The sequence below is a fragment of the Kwoniella dejecticola genome, chromosome 10 (assembly GCF_000512565.2).
Source record: "Kwoniella dejecticola CBS 10117 chromosome 10, complete sequence".
Classification (NCBI taxonomy): domain Eukaryota; kingdom Fungi; phylum Basidiomycota; class Tremellomycetes; order Tremellales; family Cryptococcaceae; genus Kwoniella; species Kwoniella dejecticola.
The window spans coordinates 829,700-845,494 of NC_089310.1; the positions used below are offsets into that span (position 1 = coordinate 829,700).

General features: G+C 48.3%; 6 protein-coding genes across 6 annotated transcripts; 3 read left to right on the forward strand and 3 right to left on the reverse strand.

Annotated features, from left to right (window-relative positions):
- Positions 1-100: 100 nt before the first annotated feature.
- On the reverse strand, positions 101-2,160 carry I303_107841 (uncharacterized protein; the record flags this gene model as incomplete). Its single annotated transcript, XM_018411107.2, has 7 exons — positions 101-745; positions 805-978; positions 1,033-1,278; positions 1,337-1,446; positions 1,501-1,564; positions 1,630-1,652; positions 1,722-2,160. The coding sequence occupies 7 exons, from the start codon at positions 2,158-2,160 to the stop codon at positions 101-103; spliced, it is 1,701 nt and encodes a 566-aa protein (XP_018259775.2).
- Positions 2,161-2,465: 305 nt separating this feature from the next.
- Positions 2,466-3,178, forward strand: I303_107842 (mitochondrial 54S ribosomal protein bL27m; the record flags this gene model as incomplete). The annotated part of the gene is made up of 3 exons (XM_018411108.1): positions 2,466-2,541; positions 2,626-2,727; positions 2,799-3,178. 3 exons carry the CDS (start codon positions 2,466-2,468, stop codon positions 3,176-3,178), a joined length of 558 nt encoding a protein of 185 aa, XP_018259776.1.
- A 471-nt stretch (positions 3,179-3,649) lies between these two features.
- Positions 3,650-5,617, reverse strand: I303_107843 (uncharacterized protein; the record flags this gene model as incomplete). Its single annotated transcript, XM_018411109.1, has 5 exons — positions 3,650-3,786; positions 3,920-4,436; positions 4,542-5,348; positions 5,421-5,438; positions 5,525-5,617. The coding sequence occupies 5 exons, from the start codon at positions 5,615-5,617 to the stop codon at positions 3,650-3,652; spliced, it is 1,572 nt and encodes a 523-aa protein (XP_018259777.1).
- A 541-nt stretch (positions 5,618-6,158) lies between these two features.
- On the reverse strand, positions 6,159-7,686 carry I303_107844 (DNA repair protein RAD51; the record flags this gene model as incomplete). The annotated part of the gene is made up of 9 exons (XM_018411110.1): positions 6,159-6,201; positions 6,267-6,395; positions 6,449-6,534; positions 6,590-6,719; positions 6,785-6,993; positions 7,045-7,100; positions 7,163-7,309; positions 7,365-7,509; positions 7,594-7,686. The coding sequence occupies 9 exons, from the start codon at positions 7,684-7,686 to the stop codon at positions 6,159-6,161; spliced, it is 1,038 nt and encodes a 345-aa protein (XP_018259778.1).
- Positions 7,687-8,083: 397 nt separating this feature from the next.
- Positions 8,084-11,006, forward strand: I303_107845 (uncharacterized protein; the record flags this gene model as incomplete). The annotated part of the gene is made up of 7 exons (XM_018411111.1): positions 8,084-8,578; positions 8,704-8,805; positions 8,878-8,995; positions 9,072-9,210; positions 9,305-10,016; positions 10,113-10,232; positions 10,308-11,006. The coding sequence occupies 7 exons, from the start codon at positions 8,084-8,086 to the stop codon at positions 11,004-11,006; spliced, it is 2,385 nt and encodes a 794-aa protein (XP_018259779.1).
- A 998-nt stretch (positions 11,007-12,004) lies between these two features.
- On the forward strand, positions 12,005-15,146 carry I303_107846 (uncharacterized protein; the record flags this gene model as incomplete). Its single annotated transcript, XM_018411112.1, has 8 exons — positions 12,005-12,030; positions 12,119-12,344; positions 12,473-12,656; positions 12,724-12,832; positions 12,891-12,994; positions 13,056-13,152; positions 13,202-14,299; positions 14,366-15,146. 8 exons carry the CDS (start codon positions 12,005-12,007, stop codon positions 15,144-15,146), a joined length of 2,625 nt encoding a protein of 874 aa, XP_018259780.1.
- Positions 15,147-15,795: the final 649 nt, after the last annotated feature.

Below are 15,795 nucleotides of genomic sequence, written 5' to 3' on the forward strand. Positions count from 1 at the left end.
CGTGAGTGTGTGATACATCGGTCCTCTTGTTTAGAACACATAGATTTCTACAACATATATACTGTACACTCATAACGGGACTGATAACGCTACATCGGAACTACGCCCTCCAAACTTGGAAATACCCAGGAATCCAACTTTTACTCCATCTGCACAACTCCGTCCTCTCCTCTCCATCTCCTCCTCCTCCTCCTTCACCGCCACCACCATCACCGTCATCTGGCAATCTTCTATGCACTTCATATACCCTATTGCCCGATCCGATCTGCTGCAATCCTTTGAGTCTATGCGCTATCACTTGCAAGTCATCTGAATTCGGACCCCATTTCTCCGGCGCATTGATATGTAATATCCTAATCTTTTGACCGTACTCCACTAATTCGTCTGAACTGAGGATAGTCATCTTCCCATTTACAGATATGTACAGTTCTTCAAGATGATCGACGTTTGTGCGTACGATGTAACCCAATGTATCTGAGGCTATGACGAGGTTGATCAATGATAATTTGCGTACTTTTGAGGATTGTATTTGAGCTTGGAACGGCTGATATGCCTCTAACGGGAGGAAGAGGTTGGAGCCTGATAATGTCAGATGCAAAGATTCTAGTCTTTCGAAATCAGGTAAAATCGGTAGGTCTTCAAGAGCCAGTGTCGGATTTTTAGCATCGCGATGAGGGATTGACATTGACAAAGAGAGAGTGTGAAGATTGGGTAGATTCGGGACTCGCGATAGATCCATCAGTCCCTGCAAGTAATCGGAACATAAGCTTGTTTGCGGGATGACGAAACTGCCGAAACGCTTACTGAGTGCAGTAAGGCGTCCAGTGACAGCTCTTCGATCTCCCGCGAAGCCTCGTGCAGGATCTCGAAGACACCATCTTTTGTGACTCTCGTACACCCCCATAGGGTCAGCCTTTTCAGCTTGTTCAGATTCGGAGCGATCGTCTTCAGAATAGCATCGTCAATCAAACTCGAAGCCTACATCATCATCAGCTGCAAGCGACGGGGCTCACGCAATGTAGACTAGCTGACCTGGCAGATTATTCCTAGACCTCGCAGGCCTCCGACTGGCCTGTCCGATAAAGCGTTGACGGCGTCAATAAGTTTCGATTTCAAGTTCGGGTCCGGCATCATTATCCTCAGATCTTCCAATGCCGGCATGGTACCGATTAAACTTGGATCATAGTATCGATAAGAGTGGCCTGATATCTCTAACGAGCGAAGATGAGACAGATCCGCTATACGTTCGACTAAGGTAGGGTTCAGTGACCGATCACGCTACGGAGTCATACGCGGTCAGCCCAGATGCGCTGTTTCATGTGAATAGGTAACTCACGGTCCAGACCAGACTTTCTAGATTCTCCATCTCCTCTATAGCTTTTTGAACGTGACCATCCAGATCTGACCTTTCCTCACCTCGCGCAGCCAGGGGAAAGAAGCGCACATCTGATACCACCCGTCAGCTTGCTTCACCGCGACAAAGACCTTTGGGAAGCTAACCTAGTCGCTTGACCATTTTGCACAATTCGGGATGCCGGTGCAGCGTATCGAACAGCAGGACGAGCTATACGCAGGGGAATACTCAGCGGAGAAACTTAGTCAGGCCATTAAATGGATCAGCTGACTCACTTTGAAATGACATCCATCTTCCCCTGTAGTATATATCAATCAGCTTCGTCTAACCCATTGTTGACAAAACAGCGGAAGGTGAGCTGACATACAAGGTCTGACCCATATATGGCTATACAACTTTCTCCTGGCTATCCTATTCCATTCCTTGCACACTCTCGAAATCTTCGCCAGGTCACGAGACTGATCGAAATTCTCCAGGACAAGGGGTATCAATTCCGGATATTCGAAGAGGGCAGATAAGGGGGATATACCCTCTTGACTGGAGTCTATCGCCTTGCTTTTCCCCTTATCTGCGGACGGGCTGCGAGATTGGGCCAGAGGAAGAGGGAGAGGATAGATAGGAGGGTATCGTGGTGGACTGGGTGGTCTGTATAACGGTTCTGAGGCGTATGACCTGGGATTTGCAGCGTGCCATTGTCGAGCCCTGAGAAACATCTTGTCTAATCGGAGAGGCTGTAATCTCGGTCCGTCGTCCAGCCGAATCGCCCGCAACTCAGCATCAACATCGTGAAGGATTGACTCGTCCATCCTATCCCGCACGCATTTGCAAGATGAGTCACTTCAAGCAGACAGTGGTCGTCTCTGGAAATGATGAGGTATAAATAGCCTAGTATCTCTACGGTGCGATGGTGTAAGCAGGAAGGGATCGTTCGAAGTGGAGGCCGATACATGGTGAAACTTAAATTCTCGTCCCACTTAAAATAAGTCGAGATCTTCGTTTCTCACTCTGCGACATTTCGACCTTTTCACTAGATGTCAACGTTCAGAGGCTTCGTGACAATAAATAGACTGTCTGCCTGGCAAACCCGATATCATAGTGCCAGGTGATCAACATGCTCGGCTTCACTCGTCAAGCTGCCTCTTCTACGTTCTCAGACCTTAGATCGCAGCTTTTTGCCGGTCCTTCGAGTGAGTCCCGACATCTCTCCTGCTTCGCTGCCTGCCGCGATTTTAAATCAATATGAAGCGCTGACAATAGGCTCTATATCACAGCACTAGCGACTCAAGTCCGTTTCGCCTCCAAAGCAGCCGGTGGACGATCACGAAACGGACGAGATTCTTCTGGAAAACGATTGGGTGTCAAGCGATTCGGAGGTGAGTCCAGCGCGCAATGATGAGATAGGGCTATTCTGATGTCTTGACTCATGCAAAATCACGGTGATCAGACCAATACGTTACCCCGGGATCGATAATTATCAGACAACGGGGCCAAACCTTCAGACCTGGCCAAAACGTCGCTCAGGGTAAAGACTTCACGCTTTATGCTCTTCAACCTGGATACGTCAAATTCTATCAAAATCACTTACCGTACCCTCACCTGTATCGCCCGGACCAACCGCCTCCAGCGAATCTGCCGGCGGTGAAGAAGCCGAGACAGCTGGATCAGTTCGTGGGTATCGTAGCGGACAAGGAGGAGAGGTTGCCGAGGGACGAGAGGAATAGAGGTAGAGAAAGGAGGTTCTGGGGTTGGCCAAAGGAAAAAGTCAGTCCGATATCGGACGCTGAGTCGAGTTTGGGTTTGGGTTTGGGTATGGAAAGTGCTTAAGCCAAGGAAAGGTCGGCCTTTGGGTATACTATACTATACTATACTATACTATACTATACTATACTATACTGTACTACATGCATGTCGACTTAATAATTCGGCAAAACAGCGCATGAGGGTGCTTTGATTGATGGAGACCAGTTGCTCTCGGTATGATCACACTGAAGTCAATGATTTGATAGCTGACGACAAGCTTGGATGAGTGGCTATGCGCAGGGTGCGATTGAGTTCATGCCTGACTCCAATTAACAGACTAGTGTGTATCTAGCCATGACCATATGCATATGTGTCAACAAAGCAAAAATCCAAGCAAGCAATCATCCAACCAATCAATCAATCTATAAAAACGGTTACGAGTGTGACTCGAGCTCATATTCCAAAATCGTCCATCCACCAATCCGACCCCACCATGTATCCCACATGCCCCTCGCTGACTACGTCCCGCGGTGTTCACTGGCCTACCTTATCGCCCTACCACCCAGGCATATTTCTGAAATGTTTCACTTCTATAGCTTCTTGCGAGTACGATCTAGGTTGCATATGTTCCCAGATCGGATCCACATCCGGTCCATCCAGATCTCCTGCTCCATCCCAGCCCCAGCACCAGACTACAACGAATCCCAGGATTTATATTAGCTCATGAATCCTTCTCAAATCTCGCTCCAAATCGGACGGAAGCATGAAGCAATCAATGGGTGTAAGGGAAGACGGAACAGGACATGGACATGAAGATGAACATACCATATTCTGGACCCGGTGTGAAATTCAACTCATCATCCTCTTCGGGGGTGAACAACCGATCATGAGGTCCATACCAACTCCTATCTTGCGGATCCGTATGCGGGTCATCCGGCAACCCTCCAATCCGTTTATAACCCCTGATAGCAGTCAAGTTCCTCCTTTCCGGATGGATGATATCGTATACCTTCTTATCGTACGCAAGTTTCACTCTTGGGACCATGATGATCCGTCCGTATCCCGCATTGAAGTAGTCATTACAGATCAACGAACATTCCGACGCCGAACATTCCCCTTCTGGGAGTTTGGCCATTCTGAATTTGACGTGAGGGGGGTGATAGAATGGTGCCGGGTCCAGGACAGCTACTCCGTTCCAACAGGACTGTACTTGAATAGGCAAGTGTCTCTGGAATCGATGGTTGGACTCGGTATGGTGGAATACCTGTTCGAAAGGGGCGTTTTCGAGCGCAGTTCCGTTGATATCTCTTGCTACCCAATTATCATAGAACACTGGGGCTCCCTAGATCGTCCATCAGACCATCAGCATGTGCATCCTCTTGTCTCTTCTTTTCTCATATCTCTAATCAACCAGACTGGGAATACATAACAGGGATGCTCGACTCACAATATCATCGTGGTACATGTAATCCGCCGCACAAGTAATACCGGCATTTTGTCTTCTCGATTGCCAGATCAATTCCAGTAGATCGTCCACGCACGGTAAGATATCATTCATGAAGACGATCGAGTCGAAGACCTCCCCTTCATTATCCCTCAGTTCATGGAGAGGGACCATCGCCGCATTTCGCACCTCCGCCAGATACTCAATACGATGATTGAACTGTCCTCTCGTCCTCATCGACGTCCTAATAATGATCCTCAGTCCCACCGTCCTCGCTAGCGAGTCGAAAATCTTCAGTAGAGCTTTAGTCTGATCGTTGGACCCGTTCTCGTAGATCGACACAAACACATTATGGTATCCCAGGATCGCGGCCGTCCGGAAGAGGGTGGCGAAGATATCGGGGATGACGTCGAACGAGTTGTACAAGTTGATAGCGAAGAAGTATTTGTGTTGCGTAGTAGATAAATCCCGCTTGATATTCTCGATCTTCTTGGCGTGGGGGGATAAGAGCTGTTCAGCGTCTTTGGATCCGCCGAAGAGACGCGCTAACCAACTACCGCTAGACGACCAGGATTTCTTGAATCCGAACAAGGGGAGATAACGCTCTTTGGCCTGCTCGACGTATATCTGTTGAGGATGCCTCAGACACTCTTTGGTGTGATGCGGCGATAGAGTGCCGACGAGCTGTAAGATATGCAGACGCTGTTGGAGCGAAGGAAGGGTTATTTGCGATCGCTGTAATCGAGAGGAACCGCCTATAGCATTGGGTCGTAGATTCTTGGATCCTGCTCCACGCCATTCAGTCCCGGACTAGGTATGACACACGCAATCCCACGAGGTCAGCTATGTTCTCAGTCGCCTACAGACTGTCAGATAGCTCACATCTCCTCTTCGTAATAGCTGATAGAAGTAGATGACTGTCTGTCAGCTTCCAAGATACCAGAGTTTGATGAAAATATCTGCCATAGTTGACAGAGAGTACATACTGAAGCCACCAGCAGTCCCACTAGTATTCCCACTAAAAGCGATCCAGCTGAAGGCAGCTTGCGCCCCAGCGATAGCGATCCTACCGGCTTCATGTCGAGAAGCGCTGACCGGGGTGATTCGCGAAATGAGGAGAGATGGTGTCCAAGATATCAACACTTGACCTCAGAAGTAAGCGAAGGCGAAGTACAAAAAGCCCGGATTCCGAGTGCCCTCAGTCGTGTATACACGAGATGGAGATGATGGTATCGTAGCTACTGATGATGACAGATTCACCAGATAGTCACCAGTACAGTAGTACTCGAAGCGATCCTAGAGGGAGGACAGATTGTCGCGTCCAACTTGCCATTTAAGAAGTAATTTATCGCTCACCCCCATTTATGCATACCCAGTTGCACGCGACTGATTGTGGCACACCCATTTTCCTCACACCTGCACATCCTCAAATATGGCCCAAAAATGCATGAACGAGGACGATAGGATTCAGATAGATAGATACAAACAGCTTGCCTACCATAAGGACAATATATGATGACAATTACACACAATGTTTCGCGTCACAACTCCACAACTTCACAACTCCATATAGTGCCTTTGTCAGGTCTGAATCGCTCTCAGTCAACCTTTGACTCTTATTTAAGCCTCCTTCATCTCCTCAGGATCTCCAATACCGTTCGAGCTGTAAGCCCATGCGTTAGCGACTGCTAGGACTTAATGGTGTAAACACGCAGAGAACCGACTCACTTGATCGCGAATATAGCTTCGGCTTCAGGTAAACAAGGTGAATCGACAATTTTGCACACTCGCGATGATCCCCTTCCTTTTCGTAAATTCAATCGAGTCGTTGATGCATGAGCCATGATGTTTCCACCACTGAAAATTACGGTCAGCTGTGTACGCCAATCATCTGGTGGGACTCAGCTCACATAGGTTTCTTAGCGTCTGCTACCGCGAATTGACCGCCATCTACTTGAGCTACGACTTGATTTGTCACTACCACTGCAACACCAAACTATCGGGATATCGTCAGCTGTGATTAGTAGAGGACCAGCCGAAGAGCTGCTCACCTCATCTGCCAACCTCATGAGCGTCCTTAAGAATTTGGCCAAATGCATTTGCCTAGCTGATAGCTCCCCTCGACCCGAGAAGTCTGTTCGATACAGTGAGGTACATGAATCGACAATTAATAACGAGAACCTGTGAGAAGCCGCTGTCAGCTAACTTGCTAGAACAGGTAGACCCGAGCGATGGAGCTGACCTACCTTGATTCAGCCATCATAGCACTGGCCTGCACTAAGAGTTGCAATTGATGGTCGGCGTTATACGCTCTGGCGTAAGCTATATTGTCCAAGACTTCTTCTCCGTTCAAGCCAAATCGTTCTGCTACCGCTAACATCCTGACCGGTCTGAATGTTCCCTCGGTGTCGATGTACAGGCATTTTCCTTCTCCTCCTCCCATCGTCACGGGAAGCTGAATTTTGGTCGTCAGCGGAAGCCAGAACTTCGTGAAATACTTGCTTACCTGGCATGTTACGGCTAGCGTATGGCATATCTGTGATTTACCAGTTCTGAATTCACCTACACGAAGACAATGTTTAATTGAAATGTCTTGACCCCCGGACGATACTTTCAAGACATACCGTATAGCTCTGTTATAGCTCCAGTCTCGATACCTCCTCCCAATATCGTGTCTAATCCCGTCGATCCCGTCGTTATGTGTACCAACTCCGACCGACGACTGTGTATCTCGGTAGCAGTCGTGAAACCCATAGGTACCATCTTACAAGCTGTACATGATATTCAATGAGGTTTTGTACAGGCTTACCTCAATAGCTAGCTCACCTTCCATCAATATCTTATCTGCTTTCTGCTCGCTTATACCTTTGATCGTACATAATGTCTTTTTAGGTGTGAATGCGACAGCTTCGACGGTGTGATACCCCGCATCGGAGAGTTTCTTGGTATCTTGAGCTGATATTCCTGCTTCCTATTGGCGCACAATCATAGCGTCAGCAAAGCGTGAGAAGTCAAGTTGGAACACGCTAATCGTGAATGAGGGAGAGAGGCTGACCTGTAATTTTGCCACCAAGAGAGGAGCCATCAACTCAAAGTCTTCTTCCTCGCCCTCCGCGCCGACAAAGGGATCGTGCTCTTGCGTGGCCATGTTGATGTAGAGAGCTTTGTCAAATTATCAGGTGGAGTGAGGTATAGCCAAGTTGAACGGGCAATCAAGAGGTGGTATGGTTGAAAGAAAAGGAAATGAAGAAGACAAGCGTTATTTTGATTTTCCATGACATCTAAAAGTACACGCGCTGGTCGGTGATCTCAGCAAGGGGACATTGATTTCATCGGTTGACGTAAACCATACGCGTCAATCTGATCCCGAGCACCAAGTTACTCAATTACGTAACATTTGTAAATCAGATCCGCCCGAAGTGGAGGGACGATAAAAAGTTAGGAAACGCTCCAGGTGTTGTTGACGATTGTCGATCAACCTGCAAAGGACCATACATTTCGCTCCCATAAAAGGACCCGAAGTGGTGATCATCATAACGCTCATGATGAGCGGCATACCTTCACTGAACTCATCAATAACCTCAGCATGGGCTACGTCAAACTCCTCCCCTTCCTCCTCTTCTCAACCTAAGAAAAGGGTAAAACGTTCCCTCGGGCTCAACAACGCTTCTACCAATTCATCTAATGCACCTTCTCCAACATCGCAACCTCAAGCAGAATCTTCCACCGCAGCTCAACAGCAGCAGCAGCAACAACAAGCCCTCGATAACGAAGCGAAAAGCGCACCCCCCGCCGGACCTAGGCGTAAGAAGCCTCGAAATGATCCAGAATCATTACAAGCTAAATATGCACCTCCGAACCTCAAGCTCTCCTTACTGGGTGGTCTCAAATCGCAGATCACACAATTGATGGAGATTGTCGTTCTGCCGTTACTACATCCCGAGATATATCAGTATACGGGTGTACCCAAACCTCGAGGTGTGTTGTTGCATGGTGTACCGGGAGGAGGGAAGACGCAGCTGGTTAAATGTCTAGCTGGAGTGAGTCCTCAGTCCCCAGTCCCGAATCCTCTACCTCAAAATACCTTACCAATCTTATACACATCAAGATACGATTTGAAACTTGATGCCGATGAGAGCAAAAGCTGATGCTCACGTTGCTATAGGAATTAGGGCTCCCATTCATCAATGTCTCTGCGCCGTCAATCGTTTCTGGGATGTCAGGGGAATCAGAGAAGACTCTAAGGGATACATTTGACGAAGCGAAGGTATGTCCGACCGCTATCACAACTTGGTCTCTAAGGAAAAGCCAGAGTAATGAAAGGACATGTGTTTCATAGAAAATTGCACCATGTCTGTTGTTCTTAGACGAAGTAGATGCTATAACGCCCAAACGGGAGACTGCCCAAAGAGAAATGGAAAGGAGAATCGTCGCCCAGCTATTGACTTGTATGGACGGTACGTCCTACTCTCTAATCCTACTTTTCTACACGAGCTATGATTCGTGACTTTACCTTACCTCGCTGGGATATAGACCTGGCTACGTCGGAAGAATCAGTAGTCATTATAGGAGCTACCAACCGCCCAGACTCCCTCGATCCGGCATTACGTAGAGCAGGTCGATTCGACCATGAGATAGAGATGGGTGTTCCAAGTCAAGAAGGTCGGGAAGAGTGAGTTCTTCGCGCTTCAGCCTCCATCCTCCGGCTGCTTGATGTCTTTGCTTACCGACCTTTGATTTGGCTGATCTGATTTGATCACACTCAGGATCTTGCGTGTACTATGCTCCAACCTCCGTTTATCAGGCGACGTAGACTTCCGCTGGCTCGCAAAATCTACTCCCGGATACATTGGGGCGGACCTGACGGCTTTGACAACGGAAGCAGGGGTCATAGCTGTGAAACGTATATTCGAGGAGATGAGCTCGGCTCCATCAATATCACATATATCAACGGTCTCAGATAGTGCAGTCAATGGGCCAATCGCAGAGACCGAGACAGACGGTATAGGAATAGAACAAATGATAATCGACGAATCTCTCCCGATAATAGCTGACTCAAATACGCCCTTCTCGACATTACCCGACGACATACGTCAAACGGCCATAGCGAAATTCCTCATATCCCATCCTGATCCACTGAACGAGAGTCAACTGGGAAACATAAACCTGAAACCTCAAGATTTCTTGAAAGCACTCAAGATCGTCCAACCCTCAGCGAAACGAGAAGGGTTTGCAACGATTCCCGATGTTACATGGAACGATATTGGTGCCTTGTCCACTGTTCGAGATGAGTTGCATATGGCGATTGTCCAGCCTATACGACATCCGGAATTGTTCAGTACAGTCGGTATAGATGCGCCGTCGGGAGTCTTACTTTGGGGACCACCGGGTTGTGGGAAGACGCTTTTGGCAAAAGCTGTGGCGAATGAGAGTAGAGCGAATTTCATCAGTGTTAAAGGACCAGAACTGCTCAACAAGGTGTGTCCCAGTTCCAAAACCAATAATAGACTCGGATCGTAAGATGCCCGTATGCGGTGTACGTATTGACTGAGAATTTATTTTGGGATCACTTAGTACGTCGGAGAAAGTGAGAAAGCTGTTAGACAGGTGTTCATGCGTGCTCGAGCATCTTCGCCTTGCGTCATCTTTTTCGACGAGTTGGATGCTTTGGTTCCAAGGCGAGACGATTCTATGGTACGTGCGATTTGCGAATTACCAAAGGCATCATTGGCTTGTCATGAGGAGCTGATGAATTGGTGTATCTTGCAGTCCGAGTCCAGTGCCAGAGTAGTCAATACCCTACTTACCGAGTTGGACGGGCTGGATTCCCGAAAAGCAGTCTACGTGATTGGAGCTACCAATCGACCCGACATGATAGATCCAGCTATGGTCCGTCCAGGCCGTCTCGACAAACTGCTCTATGTCGACTTACCATCCCCTGAAGAACGTTTCGAGATACTGAAAACTCATACTTCTCGCACGCCCATCGACGCGGCTTCTTGGGACGCGATCAGGGGTATCTTAGTTGGAGAATCGTGCGATGGGTTCTCGGGTGCGGATATCGCTGCGTTAGTCAGAGAAGCTGCTACCTTAGCTCTGAGGGGGGCGTTGGAAGCTCTTGGTGCATTTGAAGTTCCACTGGAGAGTGATCCGACTATGAACATGAATATGTCCATGATTGGGAATGGGCCAGAGAATGGGTTGGGGAAGAAGGAGAAAAAGGATATAGTGGTGAATGAAGAGCATTTTAGAAAGGCGGCGATCAAGACGTTACCTAGTGTAAGTAAGGAGCAGAGGATCAAGTACGAGAAGATGAGAGACAAGTATGCGGGAGTACCGACTAAAGGCAAGAGAGCGAGGGAAGGGGGACTGACATCTGATTTGGGAACGAGTGGGAATGGCGAGAAGAGGAGAAACAATGATGATGACGTGAAGGGACAAGGGGATGCTGAGATGAGCGTAGCGTAGTGTAGTGTAGTCAGTGATTTAGATGTAGTGCTTGATACTCATGATATCTTGCGGTGCTTTGCTCGACTTGACTTGTTTTGGCTTGGATGCCAGTCGTGCATATGATTTACTCATACTCTGATACTGCGTTGCACTGCATGATCGGATCGGATGCCTACCACTGACTGTTAAACGCCACATCTAGCGTGGGTGGATACGAGTAACCTTGAGGCGCGTCGTTGGTGTCGGTGATGTCCATCTCTTAGCGGGTGCATTTGACCCGTGTGAGAACGACACTAACCTACTACCCATACCTGAACGTACTCATACATTAATTTGGCCTAAGTCCACCACCCGCTACATCCCTATCTTCTATCTTGCATCTTAGTCTGATCTCAATCCGTGCTCCATCGTCATCATCATCATCATCACTGGACTCGCTTTGTACCCCTCCTTCCCTTGATCAAACCAAACCGATTCAAATAATTGTGGTCCAGATCTTTATCTCAATCATCGAGCTCGGTCTTGAGTCCGATATAACCGCACCGCACCCCCGTCCCTTCCTACTTTGTCAGACTAGACAATTGACACAATCACCGATCATCCTTTCATCTATCTACATCTTGATCTCTTCACCGCGCGACCTCGCGACTTCGCAACCTCTCGACATATATAACCTCATCCTCAACATCCAACCCAACATCCTTCTGAAGGACTGGTCTCGTCTCGTCTCGTCTCGTCTCGTCTCGTCTAAATCAGCCAAGCTGCGAGAATCAAGAAAGAATCAAAGTGTACACACACTGTTCGTCTGACTATTTGGTCTGTCTGATCAGGAACATACCGACCATCCCGGGAGAACGCAAATTCAATTTCTTCTTGGAGGGCAGACCAAAGCAGAAACTCGGACTCATTACAAAACGAAATATATTCTGCAAGCCAACAATCGCTTCTACTACCTGTCGCAACCTCATATCTCCCTAAATAGTCCGTAGAGCGACTGCATCTGTACAGATTGCAAGATGAGGCCTAAGGTGCTGGAAATATCGTATGTCCCTTCTCATTCTCTCCTCTTTTACTGTCACGGACTCCGTCTCACAATGAGGTGTTTGCGATAAGAGCTGACTCTGTTGTAGCTGGCACGAAACTCAAGCTGTCTATTCATGCGATTTTCAATCTCTACCTTCCGCACAATTGAAACGCCTCTTAGCGTCCTCAACGGCGTCTACATCCACAAGTCAAGGGGATAATGAAGAAGCTGGAAACGGAGCCAGTGGAAGTGGGACTTCAGGTACTGCGCCTGTGATAGCTGGTGGTAGGCAGTACAGGTTAGCTACCGCCGGAGGAGACTCAAAAGTCAGAGTATGTGGTCTCCTATCAACACCTACAACCGCCTGATCCGCGCAAGCATGATACTCCAACGGACCAGGAGAGCGGGTGAAGTGGAGTAGGATATACTGTTGAGCTGACGAGATGACCTATGACTTAAGCTATGGATGATTCACCCCAACATCCCATCAATATCGACTTCGCAACATACAGCATTGACAGGCCAAGAGATCACCCCCCATCCACCGAGGGTGGAATACCTCACTACGTTGTCGAAACATACGGCGGCTGTTAACGTGGTACGATTCAGTCCGAATGGTCAGACTTTGGCCTCTGCAGGCGACGGTCAGTCCTCCGTCATTACTTCCTTCTTCTTTCGATTGGATGTGAGCTGACATGATAGTATGATCAGATGGGAATGTGATTTTATGGGTACCTTCCGATCGACCTGTTGTCAGCTTCGGTGAGAACCCGGACGAAGTTCAAGATAAAGAACATTGGAGATTGCAAAAGATGCTACAGTGAGCTGCTGAAATTCCGATCCCATCCTGCAGAATACTTGCTGACGGACAATTGCAGAGTGACGACTAAACATGTATACGATTTATCGTGGTCGCCTGACGGGGAATTCTTCATAGCTGGGTCGACCGATAACACTGCTACAATCTGGAAAGCTTCTACTGGTCAGTCGATATCTATGTAGATGGGAGCCACGCGGGCAAGCTGATAAGGCTTACAACGTAGGCGAATGTGTTTTTGCGCTGCGAGAACATACTCATAACGTACAAGGTGTCTCGTGGGACCCGCTGAACGAGTACATAGCTACGCAGAGCAGTGACAGGTAAGCCCTGACATTGTCCAACGAGGCCTCCCAACTGACAAGACAACAGATCCGTTCACGTCAACACCTTTACCATTCGTAACAACATCCCTGATGTCCATCCGTTATCTCGAGCAACCCGAATGGAGGTCCGACACTCACGTACACCATCTTTCCCATCTGGCGCTCGTCCCAATCTCGCTCGAAGGGCCTCAACAACATCTGAAACCGGTTCCGTCATCACTACCACATCTGAACACCCAGAATATACACCGTCTGTGCATCACGGGTCTGTTTCAGGAGCACCTGCGACACCCAATCCCTCTGTGCCTTCGACGCCACAGCCAACCGCAATGAATCCGCCTTCCACATCAAATCGACCAGGATCAAGAAGGTCCTCCTTCTCCGGCTCCCAGGCCGCTGCATCACCATCGCTTAGCGCGGCCGCTTTTCCAGGCCGAGGTCGATCGCCATCACCTATTCCACCTCTACCGGCCATTCGGGCTCCACCTACATCTACCCAAGCGATAATGCAACGTCTATACGGCGAAGAAGGGGTGACGCGTTTCTTCCGAAGGTTGTCATTCTCACCCGACGGTAGTCTCCTACTGACCCCTGCCGGTCAGATCGAAGACCAAATATTCAAGGGATCCCCAATGCTATCGACTCGTTCTTTGTCTCAGGACACCCTTGATCGAGATTCTGCAGCTGGTCCATCGACTAGTAATTCGGTACCAAAACCCAGAAACGTCGATAATGGTAAACCTACGGTTTATATATATTCGAGAGCGAATTTAGCAAGGCCACCGATCGCCCATTTACCAGGTCACAAGACGACCGCGGTCGCCATACGTTTCTCGCCCATATTCTATGATTTGCGGACTTCATCAAGTACGAATACCGTGAATGAACCGAAACATATCACGTTGGACAGGAGTGACCCTTCACCTGTGCATGTCAGTCTATCGATGCCCCCTCCTCCGCCGCCTGGCAAGGACGACAAGGAGAAGGAGAAGGAGAAACCTCTTGGCAGTGTATTTGCGTTGCCTTATAGGTTGCTGTATGCGGTAGCATGCCAGGACTCGGTATTGCTGTATGATACTCAACAAGCTGGGCCTATAGCAATATTCAGGGGTTTACATTATGCAGGATTCACAGATATAGCCTGGTATGTCCTGCTCGTATGCTTATCGGAGTCCCATGTGACTAAAGTTGCTCATTCTGTCCTGTCTAGGTCGCCTGACGGTCAAACATTGATGCTTTCCTCCTCCGATGGATACTGCTCGATCGTAGTGTTCGACCTTACAGAACTTGGAACCGTGCATCCGACTCAACAACATCACAAACAGCTGAGCGCTATAGCTCAATCGCATTCTCACGGTTCGAGCGGTTCCGCGACACACATGCCGACTCCACTCAGTTACAGAGAGGCATCATCAGCAAATGCGACTCCGACCCCGACGCCGCAATCACCAGCTGTGAGCGTAGCTGGTCAAGGACAAAGACATTCCCCTGCTCCAGCTTCATTTGCATCAGCATCAAGGAGCGACAGAGAAGGATCTACAGCTTCGTCAAGCTTTATGCCTAGTGTGCCGGCTGCACCGGTATTCCTGCCGATCCCATCTGGACCATCTGGACAATCTGGAACGGGAAGTGTGGCAAGCTTAAGTACGAATTCGACGTTGTTGGAAGGTGTCTTACCTACCCCATCGGATGAAGGGGATTTCACATTCAGGAACAGGACTGCGTCTGTGTCTGCGTCGGAAAGTTCGACGATGGGTCTAGGGTTGGGAGTGGAAGATAGTCATTCGTTGAAAAGATCGCATTCGTCGGCGACGGCTGTTGTTGGTGGTGATAATCTACCAGAGGGGAACAATGAGATTCAGAATCAGCAGCAAAATCAGCAAGGACAGGGACAGGGACAGGAACAGACTGGACAAGCCCAACAAGCACCAGGACAGCCTAAGAAGAAAAGAAGGATAGCGTTGACTCATCTTGGTGATGAAGGAAATTGAACGTGAATTGGTATGATTTATGATCAAGGGAAGAAAGGGTCAAGGTTAATCCCCGATGATCGACTTTATTCGAGGACGAGCAAAGATGACACACCTTATACGATTATGAAGATATATACGTCAGGGGAAAGGGAGAAGGGAGAGATACCTTGGCGAATACGTTGAAAGTCAGAGAGGTTGGGTTTGGATTGATTGGTTTAGTGATTTGATAGATATTGATGTTTCTGTATCGCACCGTCCCATCTCGTCTCGTACTTTTACGAATACATTACTCGTAGACTCGTACATCCCAGCACATTGTGGCGTGAACAGAACATACAAGAGAGAGAAGAGATACTTTATATATTACATCACATGCATTATCGTGTTGTCATCGATGCTGTCATTGTCATCACCTTTTAGATCGTCATCGTCATCGTTATCGTTATCGTTATATTTATCGTAAAAAGGACACCGTTGAGAAGTGATAAAGTACAACAATGGCAACCCACAGGAACGAATACGAGTTAAGACATAGGTCAGGTACAACGTGTGAAGGGTGTTCACAAGAGAGAGAAGGAGAAGGTGAAGGACGATCACAGTAAGGTGAATCATGTACTGATGACAATTCTTTCTCAATTGCTTTTGCTTTATGTTTACGAATACAGTA